This window comes from Hydractinia symbiolongicarpus, chromosome 12 (genome assembly GCF_029227915.1).
Source record: "Hydractinia symbiolongicarpus strain clone_291-10 chromosome 12, HSymV2.1, whole genome shotgun sequence".
Taxonomy (NCBI): domain Eukaryota; kingdom Metazoa; phylum Cnidaria; class Hydrozoa; order Anthoathecata; family Hydractiniidae; genus Hydractinia; species Hydractinia symbiolongicarpus.
Window position 1 is genome coordinate 18,978,482 of NC_079886.1, and position 19,946 is coordinate 18,998,427.

Consider the following 19,946-nt stretch of genomic DNA (forward strand, 5'->3'; position numbering starts at 1 on the left):
TCGTGGGTGTTAATATTTTTCGCAAATGCTATGTTAAAGAAACTTTGCAACAACCTAAGCTTTATATTTGGACGGTCGTCCAAATATACAATGCCTAACAAGTCCTGGGGACGATGTTTACTTTGCAAGTACAGTTGACTCCCTCTAATTCGAATCTCTATAATTCAAATATTTCTATAATTTGAACGAGTGCTCAGTCACCGTCAGTTTTCCTTAAGAAACTCTTATACTAAACTTTCTATAATTCGAACAGTTTTTTAGTCCCTTCAGCACGATTCTCTCCTTAATTCGAATTTTAGTGTGTTAACAGGGCTTAGACAAATTCGAATGCTTTTCTAAAGTTTTCTAAATTGTCTTTCGAACGTTATTTTTTAAAACGTTGGTCTTTCTACGTTTTTCACTTCTTAATTAAAAATGGCCAAGAGACAAGATGAAAATGGACATTCTGATAGCAAAGGTCCAACAGCAAAACACTTGGTGATGCAACTCGTATTGTCGAAAGAGATTGTCTCTCCAATGTAAAGCAATCAAATATTCAACAGTTTTTCAAATACAGTTTCTGTTTTGTGTAAACTACGAAAATAAAGATTGAATGAAACTTGAATTGTGTTTTCTTGATATTGAAATTAACGTAATTTCTCTCTGTAATTCGAATTTTCACTCTCTGAAGCTGCAAGTTCGAATTACAGAAACTTTCTATAATTTGAATCTCTCTATAATTCGAACTAAAATTTTTCCCCGTGGGAATTTGAATTAGGGAGAGTAAACTGTACTTAATTTCGCGGGATTTTCTCAATACCCGTGAAATTTCATACGGTTAGGTAATGCGTTCCTTAGTGTAAAAGCAATGTTTCAATTAAATTGGTTATTAGGTTGTGAGTATGCAAAAAAAAATCAAGAAAATTTTTAACCACAATGTCTTTACTAGTAATAATCACTGCTCCTAAAGTTTCTCCACGGTCATGTGTTATATTTATACGCGCTTTTTCTAATACACCCAGTTGTCTAAGCCAATTTTGTTCCCAGTACTGTTACCGACGCTATGCTGCCGTCAGATACACAGAAAGTGCACTGATGCGCAACGCAGCGAGACTTGTGAATTACTCTTTTCTAAAATGCACGATTTTCGACACTGAAAGGGTTAAAGAATAAATACATAGTTCAGTCGGTAAAGGAACAGCATCTAAGCATCAGCGAAGCAACTCAAAAATGAAAACACCTAACCAAAAACGGAGTAACTTCAAACATTTTAAGAAATTACTTACAAAGAATAGCTTATGCGTGCATTGTATCCAGTACAAAAACAAAATCCATGCAAAAGAAATTCACAAATTCTACCTTCTTTTTGAAAAGAAACTTTAACTCAAATTTTATTCATCTAACTTTTGTATCCTCTCGGACGTTGAAAAATAGCAAAAACCGCAACCTCGTCCCCAGGTTTTTTTTTTGCCTTTTTAACATTGAGGCCGTCTAGTAAGCGCTAGCGGCTTTGACATCAGGCAACAAACCCTGGGGATGAGGATACAAATACCGGCGAAATAAATTAGTCGAAAAAGATTAGTCGAAAAAAGTGGAGAAAAAAAGTCAGTAAAATATTTTGGCCGGTTTATTTTTGACAGATAAAGTAGCAAGACATACCCAACCTCGTCCCCAGGGTCTTGTAGCCCCAGAGCCGTTATTACGGACTGGCCGCTATCAACTTCATCAACAAGGTAAAATGCTAGGGGAACGAGGTTGCAACATACCCACTAAATAAAACATACAATTACAAAACTGTTAATGTCAATTCCGCTGTCTTCCATTCCAAGTTTGTTTTACACAACACTTTATGTCTTCACGAATACAATGAAAAGTAAGGAAAAAATGATAAATGCACTACCACAAACCCTCACACCGCCTAAAAAAGAAAACATGAAGTTTGTTATTAATAAAATTTTGCGTTATTTTTTTTTGTCAAAGAAGAGTTTTTATTTCTTATCACATTTTACTGTTTACACCCTTTTTATAAACAATAAAAAATCATTGTCAAGGCTTGATGATTCTTAGCAACCACGTCCCCAGAGCATCTTGTATCTTTTCTAACATCAGGACGGCGATACGAACATGGTCGTTGTCCCGGTTTTAAAAAAGAGACAAAAGACGCTGGGAACGAGGTTGGTTTCTTAGGTGTCTCGTTTTCTCTGTTTTAGCTGTTGCTTACTTGCTGCTTGTTGGCTATTTACTTCGAAAGAACATATTCACGTGATTCACGAGATTGCTCAGTTAGAAGCTGGTCCGTCAACCCAAATCAAACAAGAAAAGTCTCAGAAACTAGCCCCTAGGCATAATTTATCAGAGAGCTAAAAAGAATGGCTGGATACAAGTCAAGTTTACCGCAAAAACTAATCTACGTGAAAATTCTCCATAAATAATTTTTTTTTCTCGTTCTCAAAGAAGTGGCGTACAAATTCAACCTCGTCCCTATTTATAATGTTACGTCCTGATATAAACACCTAAAAATTCCTAGGGAAGAGGTTGTTACAGACTCAGTATTTGGCGTACAATTTTTAAACAGAGTGTCACATTTTAGAAACGGTACAGATAACCCACCACTTCACTTGTTATTTGTACATGCACCGACTCAAAATTTAAAACTGTTTGCAGTGGACATATCACCTTAAGGTTGGCTATTTGGCTACCATGCTCTTCAAAAATTATTGGAATAAAAGCTTAATTTCAATGACCATACTCACAATAATGATTTGCGGTGTTCACATACTTTTGCTGACGTCAGCATGGTCTATATTCTCGATTTCCTAGATCTTCGCGGGCCGTCGCGTTTATTTCTCCATTATGCAAACATAGCATAAACTACGACTACCGCGTTTTTAACGTTCCGTACCCGACCTATACATCAATAGAACTTTTGCAGCACTTCAGTCACGAAGCATTCGTCAGGCGATATCGTTATTAAAAAATGAACAGAATTGTAGATTCAGATATTGGAACGATGTAATATCGGTATAGCAGCTTTTCCTTCATTTTGTGATACAATCCGCATTTATATAGACGAACGTCCCCTTTGCGCATACAAAAACTTCTGCAGTTTATTGATTGTGCAGTATTGCTTAGTTAGAGGTGTGCAGTGACTTTACAACACAACCTCGGCCCCAAAAAATTTTACCGTGTCAATAATTTCGTTAGTAAAATGCACCGTGGGGGAGAATTTGATAATCCTGGGACCGAGGTTGATTATAATCAAAAGCAAGTTTTACTTACTGTTTGTACTCTGGCCAGGTTCCCACGCTGGATCTGAGTAAAAGTTTGAACATTCAGGAAAACCAGATGGTGGCGTAGCTGCGCGATCTTCAGCTTCAGAAAGAACCATCGCCATTCCATTTAGAGAATGCACTTCAATGTGACAATGCATAAACCACCTTCCTGGATTGTCTGATCGTATTCTGATAACAGCGTAGCCTCCAGTTGGTATAATCAGTGTATCTTTGCGTGGTGGATTTTTCAAATTCAATCCAGGTACTTTTCCATATTGCCAAGATTCATTTTTCCATCTTGCGTCGTTACAATACAGTTTAGATCCATTACATTTGATGTCAGCCGATAGTTGTTCTCTATCTTTCAGTAGCGCTCCAGTCGTTCTATTTTGTGGGAAGTAATCCATTTTCAGCACATAGAAACTGTGCCCGTGTAGATGTATGGGATGTGACCATCCAGCACCCTTGCCAACATTCAGCCACACCATCTGAATCGTCTTGCCGTACTCTACCTTCAATTCATAATGGCAGTCGCAGATTTTATCTTCGCCGCAATCTTTATTTTTACACTCGTATTCTCCAACCCCTTTTCCTCGTCGTGTGAGCGAATTGATGCCTGGAAACAAAAATTTCCTCCCATTGACCGCACCGGGCGTGATCGAATTTTCACCGGGAAAGGCGAAATTTAGGAAATGTTCTTCACTGTCATTTTTAATAAACGATGGCACTTTGTCATTGCTGTTGGCGTTTTGTAAATCTGACATTAAAATGCAATTGATGTTTTCACCTTCAGGAAAGTAGCGAAAAGGACAATTGATGACGTCACAGGGAGAGCTGCTTGAGCATGCCCTCCTGACTGATGTTGGTTCACTGGCCCTCGCTCCACTATATCGCAGAATAGCTTTGGATGTGTGTTCTACCTCACCTTTCTATTAATAAAAACAACAATTTAAAGAAATGTCTTGTGTTACCAAAATATAAAAAAATTGTATATTTTAAAATAATGCTACAATTCCAAGCATTCAATCAATGATATAAAAGAAAAATTGGCACTCTAAAATTATTAAATTAAACGTATCTTCGAGATATAGCTATGGAAATATGGAAAGCAAATAAAGGTGTTTAAACCTCCTCTTGACATTTTTAACATCCTTACTTACGCACTTCCTGCGATCTTTGTCCCCAGGATCTTTTGACCCTTAAGCCGTTATAACAGAGCCGTTATAATGATTATCATAAGGGCAAAAGGCTCTTGGAACAAGATTGTACTTGTTCCGCAAAACAACAACAACAATATTTTACCAACCTGGATAACTTCGATGCTGTCAGAACGTATCCAATAGTTACCGTCAGATTTATCAGCTTTGAGAAGAAAATCAAATCTTTCTCCTGGGTTTATAATAAAAGATTCGACAACCCTGGGTTTTAAGTCATATCCATCTGAAGCCATTACGGTTAAGTCGTGTTGATCAACAGATATGCGAAGTGGATAGATCGTACCGGTGTGAATCACTCGAAATCTGTAGCTCTTGCCAGGTGTTACATTGTACATAGTTAGTGGTGTTTCCGTCTCCTTTCCTTAAATCCATAAACTGGCATTTAAAATAATTCTTGAAAAAGACAACCCCAAATCAGAGTAGTTTACCGGGAAATGAGGTCCCTATTAAAGCAAATTCAAACTATCGTACTCACAGAACATAAGAAATGGTAGAGGAAAAAGGACTTAAAGTTACGTGTAAAATTATCGTGTTTTTTTTACGCATCATTAATTTCCGATTTGCCTGCATTGAAACAGCTCTGTGTATTATAATACCCGTATACGTCTGTCTGTCACGCAAAATGTTAATCGCAGTAGCGAGACATACGAAATGCGGTAAATAAAGGACGGGCAACAAAGTGGATTTATTCACGGGTCACAGACTAGTGTGTGTTATCATGCTATAGTGGTCAATTTTTAAAAAGTGGAGAAAATTCATTTTTTTGTGTTTTAATTTTCTAATGTTTTCAAAGGTGGAGAAAAAACATCGTGGAAATAACAGAATAATCTTTAGCATGGTTCACTTACTTGTGTCAGGGTCCATGTATCTTCCTTTTCCCTCAATTAATCCGCTAACCCAGGGTACATCAGAAAACATTCCACCATCCAAAGTTTTTGTCGTTTCATATCTTCTGTTCTTTCGAAAGTTGCCGTACATCATTTTCATGTAGACCTTTCAAGTAGACAATAAAAAATTAACACAAACAAACAAACAAACAAGATAAATAAAGAATTGACAAAACACGTTATGAAAGCCCAATAATAATAGTGCACATGCGCTAGTTAGAATTTGGGCTATAAGTCAATTTTGGACTAAACTTTAAAGAATAGCAACCTTTATCCCATGTTTATTTTCTCTTTATTTTAAAGGGGTAGACTGATACCTTATTTAAAAAGTAAAAATCAGTAGGATTAAGGTTGAAACAACGGGAAAGAAAACATATTATCGGGGATATTAAAACAGAGTTCGTTAAAATAAATAAACTAACTAATAAATTTCTTGATAAAAAATGTTGTGGACAATTTTAAAATTTTATTCACAGGGGAAAAAGTTTATTTGAAATGAATACTTTAGTCACGATACTATAGCACCCTCGTCCCAAGGGTTTTTCGCCTTTTTGATTTCAAAACTTAATATAAAAATGCAAAAATAACCTGGGGACGAGGGTTGATGTTATAGATGTGTAGAGACCTTGCGAAACGAGAGCGAGGGCTCTGCAATGACGTTCCTTATAATAAAAGTCACGTGGAAAAGATTGATTATGACTAACTGAACAAAAGCAACGACGGGAAAAAAGCAAAAAAGAATATGGCTCCTTTTGAATACTGCAAAAAATACGAAATTGACAAAAAATTGAGAAAAAGCCAAATAACAAATAAGACTTATAAAGATGCTTGTTTTCGCGTTTTTGCTTGCTTTTAACAGTAGTTCATATGCGATTTTTAACTCTTTAAAATAATCTAACGCTTTGCTCATAAATTAAAATGGTTCTTATAGTCCAATAAAGAAAGAACAGTAGATTTGTTTTTGGAATAACTACCCTAATTTAGCATGCGTATTATACAAAATATAATTTCTGTCGTAGATGGACACGTTTTTCTTTCGTTGTCTCTATTCATTTATAATTTATCTCAGTAACACACCACAAAAGCTTCCCCCCCCTGTTACTGTAGTTAAAAGTATAAAAAAAATGCTGAAAAATAGCTTGAACTAAAGTTTGAATTTGTTTCAGAATCCTTAACATCACTATCAACGCTCAGCACAGTAACACGGGTACGCTAGTAAGTGAGTAACAGGAAGTTTTTTCGCGTTTGGGAATCCATCCTCCTCTCTGACTGCAACTATGTTACATTACCACCAAAGATACATATACAGAAAATAGCTTGAACTAAAGTTTAAATTTGTTTGAGAACCCTTAACATCACCATCAACGCTCAGCACAGTAACACGGGTACGCTAGTAAGTGAGTAACGGGAAGTTTTTTCGCGTTTGGGAATCCATCCTCTTCTCTGACTGCAACTATGTTACATTACCGCCAGAGATACATATACCACTGCCCTAACTTGCTTGCCTGCCACACAAACATGTTAGCGGTCAGTAGATGGGATCAAATGGGCTGACAACACTACATTTAAAGTGCGCCGAAGGACTCGAACCTGAAACCTTGATTACAAACTGAATGCGCTACCACTACACCATCTCCTCATTATACATACCTCTTCAGAAGTATAGTGATGCCAGTCCATGACTGTCATAATCATGTCTTCTGGAGGTTTCACACCTGCTTTGGGTTTTTCTTTTATGATGAAAGCACCAAACACACCATTTGTTCTTTGTGCACCAACATGGCTGTGATACCAGAAAGTACCCTTTGGTGAAGCCTAATAAGAACAATAATTAATAGTAAAGTGATAATAGTGATCATCTAATCTAATTCATTATTGTTACCAGGACGAGGCGTTGTACTAAGTTATATCAAAAGGCGGAAGTTCGATTTAATTTTTTAGCGCGTACTCTCCAGGCGTACGAATCAATGTGCTCGATATTCGATCATGATGTAATTTCATGATTTCAACCAATGAATTTGCTTCATTGGAAGCCATTTTAAGTTTGTTTGCGCATTTCAGTTTCCTGCCGCTCGAGAAGTGCTTAAGTACTACGTGCTTCACGATGGAAGTAGGCTTTCGCCTAAAATTTCTGATAAATTTAAATTGCTCCGGGTATGGTTGTTTACTTAATAAGAATTTTTGAAAATAATCAGTCCATAACTCAGTTCTCCTTTTATCACGTTTCAAGTTATTGGACATTGCTCAAATTGATGGAAATGGTTCCAACGATCTTGGTAAATCTTTTTAAATAAAAAATTATGTCATAACTAAAGTATGAAACTTGTTTATGTTTATGGGCGAAAAATTATATTTTGTGGAAAATTCTTCTTCGTGTCAAAAATCTTTTTGTTTTTACGTTTATCTTCACTAAAAAGCGTTCAGCTGCGAAATTTAAATTCTACGAAACCTATAGCGTGTAAAATTATGCATCTCGTTTTCCAATAAAATATTAATAAAAAAAAATGCTGAGTTGTCAGAAATTTGCTTTTTTATTAAGAAGAAAAATATCATTATTTTTTTTTTTCAAAATTTTAGAACTTACTTGTTATAAAAAACGCATACAAATAAGAAAATTCTGGTGTCAGTTGGGGAGGGAGTTGTCGGCGTTGGACCTCCAGCGACAAAATATTCCAGACGAAATTGTCAATAAAACATAAATTGATACGTAACACGATCCAAAAATAAATCATTCATCTAGATTATGATGGGTATTAACCTTTAAATTTTTACTATTTGCTGTTACCTTGAATTTGTAGGGAAAGTATTGCAGAAAGTATTCCAGCTCCGATAGGGCACTGTGTAATATATCCAACACCATCCATGAAGTCTGTGTTCCTTTGATGCAAGCCATGCCAATGAATTGTTACTGCATCACTCAAAAGATAGTTGTGGACGTTCACTGTGACAGTTTGGTCTTCGTACACAACCAGAGCTGGTCCTGGTATGGTTTCGTTGACTGCTATCACCATTCTGTTCACTCCATCCACAGTTACTACTTGGTCAACTGGTACCTAAGTTGACAATTGACAGAAAATAATATAAAGGAAAATTTAAAGGAAATTTGTGGATGATGTTAATAGATAGTGGGTTTTATTTAAAATCATGGAAAGGAAGTATGACGGAAGCTATTTTATATTGAGAAAAATATTTTATCAAGAACATACTTGATTATATATACTTACATTGAGAGTCTTATTTGAAGGCCATTCGTCAAATTTAAATAACTCTCCTTTCAGTCCTTTGACCAGATTTTTCCCATATATCATTGTCAGTTTTTCTTGGATGAATAAAGTGAATTCACACTTTTCTCTCTCTGGCGAACATTCATACGTCTTCTGCGATGATACAGCGGATGATAACGCAATTAGAAATACGCACAAACGCATATCTTTTTTCCCTCGGAACCAATCTAAAATAGTTAAAAATATTTATTTGTATTAAATAACCTATCCTTTGGAAAAGCTAATAGGACTCTGGAAAGAATGTTTTTAATGCACCGTTTATACGGTGTATGACTTCAAATTTCAGCGAAGTAAACCCTTAGTACCAAGAAGAAAAAGTTTAGAAAATCAGAAACGTTAATAAGCCATTTTTGACAGCATGTCAATTTCGACAAATTTTCACACGCTCAGAAAACATTTAAAGTAATTCTCCTGCTTAAAATAAAACAGAAGGTTCTAATTAAAACGTGTTTAAGGTTTGGGGCGGATTGCTTTATCCATTTCAGAGAAAGTAGACTTACATGAAATATGCCAGTTAGAATGGGGTTAAATACACCCCAGTAACAGAAATAATTACAGCTTTAGATTTTAGATTTTGCAGCTCAATTTTTTTTCAATAAATTTTCATAAATCAGCAATTAAAGTTGTATTATAAAAACGTTCATGAATGATCGTTCTTAAAAGTTTTCTTTTTCGTAAAGGCTGAGTTAGAACTTTTTGACGGAGGACCATGTGTAATACCGAAAGAACTAGTTTTAGTAGAATTAGCTTTTAATAAACCTTGCAAGTTGCTTTTTTATGTAAAATTTTATGGGCGGGAATGTATGTAATATAACAAAAGACTGATTTTTGTTGATATACAGTTTGTTAATTGACTACAGAGAAATCTAGTAAAAACAGAAACAATGTGTTTCTATCCATTAAAACAATTTTTTTCAATGGTTGTAAATGTAGTTTGAAATATCTGTGTAATGAGAAAGTGCAGAGATAATTGGAGGTGAAGTAGTAAGTATGTGTACGTCGACGTGCCAATTTTTCACGTTTTTAACATTATAACCTGGCACCAGCCAGGTTATAATGTTAAAAACGTGAAAACGTGACAAACATGCTACCTCACTCATCACAAAGTTTTAAAGGAAAATATAAAAATTCGCTAGCCTCAGCTAGCTACGTCCATTTAGTATACAGCTAATATTTTGTGGTGGATTTTTCTTTTAGCATTTTCGTGGGGTTTTTTTCGTGCACTATTTTTCACTCTCCACGCTTTATCACATTGTTTTAAATTCAAACAAGACGTATGATATACGCAAACAACCTCGCCAAAAAGTTTATAAAAAGCTGAAGTTAGACACGATGTATTTTGCTATTCGGATAGGCAATAATATTGATAGAAAATTTCTCGAAATTTCAATTTTCGTTAGGTCAGTCTGTAAACACGTCCTCGCGGGCGAGATAGTAAAAAGAAAAAAAAAGTAAAAATAGTTACCAAGATGAGATTCGAACACACGACTACTCCCGTGTCGGTGCTCAGAGAGGCAAAAATTTCCATTCTTGTAGGACACATTTGCGTTTTAATACAAGCTCACGAGCTTGTAACAAACTCTGTTCAACTCGCCGTTTCAACCATTCCGTATATCCTCAGCCTGTACCAAGGCTAATGCATAGCAGTCTCGTCAAAATATCATAGGCGTAGAAGACCCCTGGCGACGGGGTTGGAATTTCTTTGGAATAAATTTCTTTTTAGGTTTTGAATTTAAACTATTACTTCTAAATTTTTCCAATTTTCACTTGGAAATCACCCAGTTTTGATACTTCGACTAATGACATTTTCTTGTTTGTTGCCGCAAAGTTTATTTTCTTACTCAAATTTCTTTTCTACCTACCGCGAAGGAGGGTTGTTGTTCGCTTTTGTTCTCCCTTTAGATGACAGTTAGCACGTTTTAGTATTCGTAAGAATCTTTTTACACTCTTCAATATTTTCTGGACTACGAAATCGTTTTTATTAGATTTTTGTCAAACACATGCTCAATTTTTGTCACATAAAACGTAGTAAGAAAAAGTTACTATGCGAAAAAGAATGGATGTCACCATAAACAAGTTTAATGAAATTTTAGAAAAGATTGTAAACGTTTTAAAGAAGACATGAACGCATTCTTAAAGTATAAATATATTTCTCAATTCGTATTTTTAATGCTTTCTATAAGTCAGTTGAGCTAAATCACCTTTTAAAATTACTTTTAGTTCCTATAGACATTTGCATTAATTTTGTTCGTGGTAATTTCGTGATCGGTAATTTTGTGCCTTTATATTTACTTTTAATTAAATGTTAAAGCTCGCTTGAATATTGCTGATGAACTCTTAAACCTATTTGACTTTTATAGCGGCGTAAAAAATCGTAGTAAGTGGAAGCGCAGAATTTTTTTATCATTAGACGATTTTTTTGTTTTGATTTCTGTAAAAACATCTATTTTTTGCAAATTTTATCCTATCTTATATTATTATTTGAAACCACATTTGAAAAACAAGTTTCAGCTGACAAGGAATTTATTTGGCAGAACAATAAATCGGCGATGAAAGTAGTTGTTATAACACGAGTATTCATCATTTTGACACAGTCGTTGCTTTATGCGCAACCTTACAAGGAATGCCATCCCGATAAAAAGACATGCGAATATTGGCTGGTAGTGAAAGAAAAATTTACAATGATATACAAAAAAGATTTGGTTTATGCTGCAGACGGCAAATTGTATAAGTACGACGAGCATCCGTCAAATTATACGACAGAGGTTGGTCACCTCGTCTTTCTAGACTTTCCCTTATTGTAAAATCAATGTCTCATAGCGTATTCTTGCAACCGCAAGCATAGTAACCATATCAGTAAAAAAATCTGTAAAAAGAGATCAAATTTTAAATATTAGAGCTCGCCTGATCAGTGGTGATAAACTCAAGACTATTCGAGTATAACAGCGGCATAAAACAGTATTCTCAACTAGATTCAACTTCTTATTGAGCCTTTTTACTTGTTTTATTCTTTACGGGGTCTGGGGACGAGTTTGAGTCGTCAAAATAGAGTTGGGCGTTATTTGCTTGAAACCTTTTGACTGAAGACTGGTTGTTTGGATTGCCTTATTAGAAAATAATTATTTGGACAGACAAATATTGACATAAATAAGATTACCGAAATCGCAAATCATTCATAACAATATACAAAATTACAAAATTGTACCATGGCAAATCGCACGTTATTTCATAGAAAAACTTTGTTTCCAGGACTTCCACCACACCCATGCTCTAAATTATCAAGTTCCTTTCCACGATTTCAAGTCTTTTGTGTAAAATTCAGAGGTGAAAGCGTCTGAAAGCACTATGTGAAAGTAGCCCTTGACAACAAAATCTAGGACGAACAGCTTTGTCCACAGGCTTTTTCTACGCCTTTGGTATTCTGACGGAACGGCTCCTTTTAAAAACAATAAAAGCGCAAAAGAACCCTGGGCCGAGGTTGTGAGGCAAGGTTACAATATTATGAAACATGGAGGAGATGGCGTATTTTAATAAATATTTGACTCCAATACTTTTTTTTATTTTGCATTAAATGTTTACAATAGAGTCAGTTATTTTTACCGACGTCACAATTCTACGCAAATAAAAAAACGAATGACTCATTTTGAGACGAGATTTTTGAGATCGTAGCAAGTGGAGAGATAATTTGCGTCGACAGAAGCACTGATTTATTTGTTATTAGACGATTCTTTTGTTTTGCTTTCTGTAAAAACATCTATATTTTTGCAAATTTTCATCTTGTCTTATATTGTTATTTAAAATCACATTTGAAAAATAAGTTTCAGCTGACAAGGAATTTATTTGGCAGAACAATAAATCGGCGATGAAAGCAGTCGTTATAACACGAGTATTTATCATTTTGACACAGTCGTTGCTTTATGCGCAACCTTACAAGGAATGCCATCCCGATAAAAAGACATGCGAATATTGGCTGGTAGTGAAAGAAAAATTAACAATGATATACAAAAAAGATTTGGTTTACGCTGCAGACGGCAAATTGTATAAGTACGACGAGCATCCGTCAAATTATACGACAGAGGTTGGTCTCCTGGTCTTTCCAGACTCGCCCTTATTGTAAAATCAATGTCTCATAGCGTATTCTCGAAACCGCGAGCATAGTACGATATCACTTAAAAAAAATTGATAAAAAAAAACAAATTTTACTGACTAAAGTTTTTGACAGACTTTTGTTTACCGACAAATCATTTTTAACGACTTCATTTTTTTGCTGACTAAGTGTTTTGTCGATTTTTGCTTTTCCTTTTTTTCAATCCATTAGAAATTCAAGAAAAAGGGAATAGAAACGCTGGATATTTTCAATTCTTATTTCTTAGTTTGAATTTTGAAATTGGCAGGCGGCGACTACGTTGATAAAATTTTTTCGGTCAAAAAGTAAGTCTACGCCGGTGGCTAATATTTTTACAGATAGGGTAGCATTATTTCAGACATGTGGCACAGCGATGCAATGAGATGCAATGTCATACTATACGCTTTGCTGTAAGGTAAATATATAAAAAATAAGATTTCGGGCTGAATTTTTGAAAGCTGAAATTAAACAAATATAAAAGAAATAGTTAAAAGGTAAGCTAAGGAATACATGTTAAAGATAGAAGAAGAAGAATAACACTTACACTTACGTTTTCGTTTCGTGCTTGTAAAGTATTAAACAGAGTTATAAAAGCTGACATAAAACGAACTTTCCTAGACAAACGCAACGTGGATAAAATCTTTCTAATCAATTCTAACAAAAGATTAAAATTAAAAGAATACAGGAAAGGTCCTTGGAATTTTGTACTTTCACTATCTCAATACATTCTATTAATTCAATACAATGGAGATAATATATGGCTTTCTGAAGAAGATAAAAACTGTCTTACTTAAAAAGGTTAAAAAATAAAAGCGCTAGAAAGATACAAAATTTGATGCCAATTTTAAAACACAGAGGGCTAAACAAAATCTGTATTTTTATGCAGTTGCTTTGGTAACTAAGTTCATTATAATCTACTTGGTATTACCAACTTAGGTACCAGTTGACCAAGTGGTAACTGTGGATGGAGTGAACAGAATGGTAATAGCTGTCAACGAAACTATACCAGGACCAGCTCTGGTTGTGTACGAAGACCAGATACTTATCATTCATGTGAAAAATCTTCTTTTGAGTGATGCAGTAACAATTCATTGGCATGGCTTACATCAGAAAGATACTCCATTCATGGACGGAGTGGGATATATCACACAATGCCCTATTGGAGCTGGTCAAACTTTTTCATACAGATTTAAGGTATGGACCATCGAAAGATGTTGTTGTTGTCTTCATGCTTTTTCACTTTCACTCATACCTACAATCTTGTACAGAAGTGTTAAGACAAAGACATTTTTTATCCTATTCATACTTAAAGTTTTCCACTCGCATACCCTAGCACTCCTGTTTAACGAATTAAATTCAAGAAATAATTCAAATAGTCGCGGTGCCTTAAAGACCTCAAATTTGGAAAATGGTCATGCTGACGTAAGCAACAATTAGCACATTTTAAGAATTGTATTTGTCTAAATAACCTGGGATCCTAAGCCTACTCTAAATATTAACATGAGCTTTGACAAGTTGAAATTGCGAAATTTCGCTGTCTTGACTAAGCGTATTTTGATCGCAGTGAACAGAAGGTACTAACGTAAAAAAAGAAGCTTTTCACGTAAAGCTATCCTGATATGAAAATTTGATGTAATTTGCAATGCATTATACTTCTTATCTTTTTATTTCCTTCGAATATCGAGCACATTGATTCGTGCGCCTGAAGAGTACGCGCTAAAAGATTAAATTGAACTTCTGCCTTTTGATATAACTTAGTGCAACGCCTCGTCCTGGTAACAATAATGTATTATATTAGATGATCGCCATTATCACTTTACTATTAATTACTGTTCTTATTAGGCTTCACCAAAGGGTACTTTCTGGTATCACAGCCATGTTGGTGCACAAAGAACAAATGGTGTGTTTGGTGCTTTCATCATAAAAGAAAAACCAAAAGCCGGCGTGAAACCTCCAGAAGATATGATTATGACAGTCATGGACTGGCATCACCATAGCTCTGAAGAGGTAAAGTTTGCACTGCCTAGGCTCTTCACTTGTTTTGAAACATAACTTTTACATCGCCTTGACCTTACCAAAAAATTCTGAAATATTACTTCTAGAAATGAATGAGGCGCGGTTGGATTTCTTTTTTCTTTTCTCTTCTCTATTTTTGCAGTATAGTTGGCAATCCTATGAAAATCTCCGAGAAATTTGTTGGAAACTTGTTTGGAAAAATGAATATTTTTGAAATACATCTCGTTCCGATAAAAACCAAAAAAGCTCAACAACATTTCATGAGGTGGTTGTTATATTGCTTCAAAATAGAAAAAAGGGAATTCATTGCATCTAGACTTACAGCAACCACAAAAACCTTTTTCGATAGGTTTACATCAAAATGGTTTATGGTAATTTCATTGGAAGAAAGAAATATCAAACAACCAAAACTTTGGATGGTGGAATGTTTTCTGGTGTGCCCTGGGTTAGTGGATTAATTGAGGGTAAAGGAAGATACATGGATCCGAAAACAGGTAAAAATCAATTGTAGAGAGTCATATTTGCCTTTGCGTTATAAAATTTATGTAAAGCAAACATATTTTGTCCATGACAGTTTATCAGTAAACTGTCATGGACAAAAAATGTTTGCTTGAAAATGTTTTAAAATGTAACTCATTAAAAAAAACACGATCATTCTGGGTCCAAATAGCTCCCTAAACTCCAAAACGAAAATTAACCCAGTATTGCTCCGAGATAGCAAAAAAAAATTTTTTTTGTTTCTAACTGCAAACAAAAGAGCACCTCAAAACGATCTATATTATCTAAAAGATTTCTGGATACAAGTTTGCCTATGTTTATTTTTTTGCAACCACCTCGCCCCAACTGATGGGTTTGACATAAAATCAGAATTAATACTCTGTCAAACCCAACCCGTTCCCAGGTTTTTTTAGGTTTTTATATTGGGATGGAATTGTAGACTGTCATTTGATTTGATGAAAAGAATCAACCGCCCTACATCAATGACAAAAAAAGAGATTACGGGCTTCTCAAATCGTAACCCAGTTGCAGCTTCGTGTTCAGGAAAATTGTAATCTTAGGCGTTGTTAAACTTTCTTGGTTTAATTGTTTCACAAGGGGTTATTTGCCATTAATAGCCAAGATACAAGTATTTCTTAGGATTAAAATTCTCCCTAGCTCTTATTAGTATTTTAGTTCTTCAAAGAGAAACTAAAGGTCGCACGAAGTATCTCGTTTACGAAAACATCCATCCTGTCATCTCCTAAATTTTCTGTTAAATATACATTTTTGGTTTTTTTCTCATTATAAAATCAGCCAAAAACCCAGATGTATTTTCAAAAAACACTTTATTTTAAAATACAAAATTGCTCGAAGCTTTTCGTAACAGTGTCATTATCAAGTGGTAATGTAACATTGATAATGTAACATTACCACTTGATATTATTAATACTTGATACTATTTTTAAATTACGTTTTTTTTCGAAAATATATATGGTTTTATTCTAATTATAATTTTAAATACATTTTCCAGGTAAAACAATCGAAGCCCCTTTAACCAAATACAAAGTAAAACAAGGTCAATCATACAGATTTCGAGTGATTCACACCGGTACGATCTATCCACTTCGCATATCTGTTGATCAACACGACTTAACCGTAATGGCTTCAGATGGATATGACTTAAAACCCAGGGTTGTCGAATCTTTCATTATAAACCCAGGAGAAAGATTTGATTTTCTTCTCAAAGCTGATAAATCTGACGGTAACTATTGGATACGAGCCAACAGCATGGAGGTAAAGGAAATGGTTTTTTATCAAGTTACCAAAAATAACTGCACGAGGCTATCAAACGGGTAAAAAACAAGTGGTGCCAATAAGTGAAAGCTTGTACTACTAAAAGTTCACTTACGACATTTAGAAATTCCCATTTTTATTCCCAATACATATTGCACGCGATTTTAATCGCAAGACCATGAAAAATCAACAGGTTCAGCGGTCCTTAGTTCTTCGCCGGTCGTATATATCTTCTTCTTCTTGTTTGTTTATATTTTTTCTGATACACGAAAATCAATATAAAAGACCCGTGTATTTTTGAATGCACTCTATGTAGTTTTTACAAGCTCGTGAGCTTGTATTAAAACGCAAATGTGTCCTACAAGAATGGAAATTTTTGCCTCTCTGAGCACCGACACGGAAGTAGTCGTGTGTTCGAATCTCATCTTGGTAACTATTTTTACTTTTTTTTTCTTTTTACTATCTCGCCCGCGAGGACGTGTTTACAGACTGACCTAACGAAAATTGAAAATTCGAGAAATTTTTTATCAATATTATTACCTATCCGAATAGCAAAATATGTCGTGTCTAACTTCAGCTTTTTATACACTTTTTTGGCGAGGTTGTTTGCGTATATCATACGTCTTGTTTTTTCTTATTTATAATAATAAATACTAAATCAATTCAAGAGAGGAGGAGAGCTGAATTTGGCCGTTTGGAATCATAGATGTATTATAGAACTTAGACATCACATGAATTTAGACACAACATGAATTATTAAAGATATTTAATTCAAGCTTCGCATTTTATTTTATATTTCAGGCTGACGTTGCGAACCACACAGCTAAAGCTATTCTTCATTATGATGGCGCTACAGATGTTGAACCCTCCACCACACGACGCCAATGTACCAACGCATCTTCGTGTGACGTCATCAACTGTCCATTTCGCTATTTTCCTAAGAGATATTATATCAATTGTCATTTAATATCAGACTTGCAGCAGAAAACTGAAGACGATCCTGCTCCTGAGTTTCGTGATGACAGCGAAGAACATTTTCTCAATTTTGCTTTCCCAGGCACAACTGTCACCCCTGGTGCTGTTAATGGAAGAAAGTTTGAGTTTCCTGGTGTCAACTCGCTTACTCAAACTAATGATATAGGTGATTATGATTGTGATAAACATGACTGTGGCGAAGATAAAGTTTGTTATTGTCATTACGAATTGAAAATACCATTCAATAAGACAATTCAAATGATATGGCTCAATGTGGGAAGTAGGGGCTGGGTGGGGTCATCCCATCCATTTGCATGGCCACAGTTTTTATGTATTAAAAATGGCGTATGCGGAACAAAATAGAACAACTGGGAAACTACTGGAAAAAGGAAGATTGAAATCACCTGATATCGCATGCGATGGCGTCAAAAACTTTTGTAACGATGCAAAATGGAAAAATAAAACTTGGAAAAATGGAAACGTACCTGGATTGAATTTGAAAAATCCTCCACGCAAAGATACTTTGATTATACCAACTGGAGGCTACGCTGTTGTTAGAATAAGATCAGACAATCCAGGAAAATGGTTCATGCATTGTCACATTGAAGTGCACGCCCTTGACGGAATGGCAATGGTGTTAAAAGAGGCCGAAGAAAAATTTCCAACACCGCCTAAAGGTTTCCCTATTTGTCAGAACTTTTACGACGATCAATCAAGAAATATAAATTATCTACCAGAGAAAGGTATGTCTTTTTACAACCCTTGTCCTTAAGGCTCCTTTGTGCGCATCACTCCGTCAGTCCGTCTTTTGCACCAAGTAATAACAATGCACAAAACAACAAGGCTTTATATCTGACGTCACTAATAGTAAAGTCAACCATAGCACAAACTCGGTCACGGTATTTATTGGTCCCCTAAGAACCCGTAGGACGAGGTTCAGCCATTACCGTAAGAAAGACAGTAAATATTTAGCATTGTGATCTTTCTAGTAACACGTCCTGTCAATTTTTTGTCACTTTCTAACAATCCAGCAATAACAATAACAATATTTCTAACAATATGTAAACCCACTACCTAGTTTGATTTTAATTACAATGCCCCAACTTTTCTAACAATTGTTAGCTCGCCGGCCGGCCAACCTTAAAAAACAGATTTTCGTTTTAGGAACGGCAAAGAACGACGACTGCAAATACGACACAAAGATAATAGCCGTCGCCGTTGCATTGGCTGTATTGGTTGCTATCCAACTCGTTGTTATTGTTCTTCTATGCTGCAAAAAATCTGAAACAAAATCGCATGATGACGTCAGCATGCACTACCGCAACAACAATACCAAAAAGTAAAAACGAACCGAGAAATACCTTTCTTTCTACACGTTGCTGTGAGATTATGGTATTCTATATGAATTAGTATCATTTGACAACACTTCATTCATATTTTTAGCGTTTTTACGAAAGTCCATGTAGGCATGTTTTATAAAGGGCCTCGTACGCGTTTCATCCTCATATCAAAAAACGCTACAGGCCCTGGGATCGAGGTTGAATAAGAATAATTTTTAGAAGATAAGAAACTCTTCTATGGCTATCCTCGTTTCCAGGGCTTTTTGCGTTTTTGATAAGAAGAAAGGCGAAAATTTCTCTCATAATATTATTATTACTATTGCATCATGAGCAGGTATGGTGTCAGTTACATATTGACAAACTACGTGCATGTATGATTGTCCGTGTGGACACCACAAGAGCGGACAATTTGCTATGCTCTCGATTGCGAAATGAAGTGCATCATACACAGTAGATAAAAAATTTGAATGTCAAAATAAAAAGGTAATCTCGTCATAACCGACAAAACTTCAGTAACAAAAATATTTGTAAAATCTGTTTTGATCAAATATTTTGTCTCCATGTCAGCAAATAATAACTTAAAACGGTATTCTTAGAAATTAACGTAATACGTAATCTAGTTATCCCGAACTTTCTGTCTGTTATTTGATCCCTTCAGCACGAACCCCGTTTAAAATCTCAAAATTTTTCCCCGATTAGAAATTTTTCAATTTATTTATTTTAATCAAATCTTTTAAGCGGAGGTTGAATCCGGAACTTATTTGTTGTCGATATCTATAATACCTTAAAAGCCTAAATTTTTGTCGGTTGACAAAAATAAGAGCGATGATATATCGTATTGACTCGATTATTCCCGCAGCAGGATTAGTGTTTCAACGTTAGAAATAAAGACGGATCTACTAAAGAGGTGAGAACATTAGAGAAACGGGATTATTTTTTCATAGCATGAGAATCAGGATATTAGAGAAACCGGATTATTTTTTCATAGCATGAGAATCAGGATATTAGAGAAACGGGATTATTTTTGCATAGCATGAGAATCAGGATATTAGAGAAACCGGATTATTTTTTCACAGC

The 19,946-nt window shown here is 35.1% G+C and overlaps 2 protein-coding genes across 2 annotated transcripts; one reads left to right on the forward strand and one right to left on the reverse strand.

Moving 5' to 3' along the window:
• Nucleotides 1-833: 833 nt before the first annotated feature.
• Nucleotides 834-13,417, reverse strand: LOC130621834 (uncharacterized). The gene is given in 9 exon segments (XM_057437186.1): nucleotides 834-1,897; nucleotides 3,259-4,180; nucleotides 4,558-4,829; nucleotides 5,317-5,461; nucleotides 7,006-7,170; nucleotides 8,141-8,164; nucleotides 8,166-8,408; nucleotides 8,580-8,806; nucleotides 13,310-13,417. Coding segments are annotated over 8 exon segments (2,046 nt in total). The 5' UTR covers nucleotides 8,784-8,806; nucleotides 13,310-13,417; the 3' UTR covers nucleotides 834-1,826.
• Nucleotides 11,061-19,946, forward strand: LOC130621837 (uncharacterized). The gene is given in 8 exon segments (XM_057437189.1): nucleotides 11,061-12,717; nucleotides 13,702-13,959; nucleotides 14,608-14,772; nucleotides 15,131-15,275; nucleotides 16,292-16,554; nucleotides 17,356-17,884; nucleotides 17,886-18,272; nucleotides 18,694-19,946. Coding segments are annotated over 8 exon segments (2,142 nt in total). The 5' UTR covers nucleotides 11,061-12,501; the 3' UTR covers nucleotides 18,873-19,946.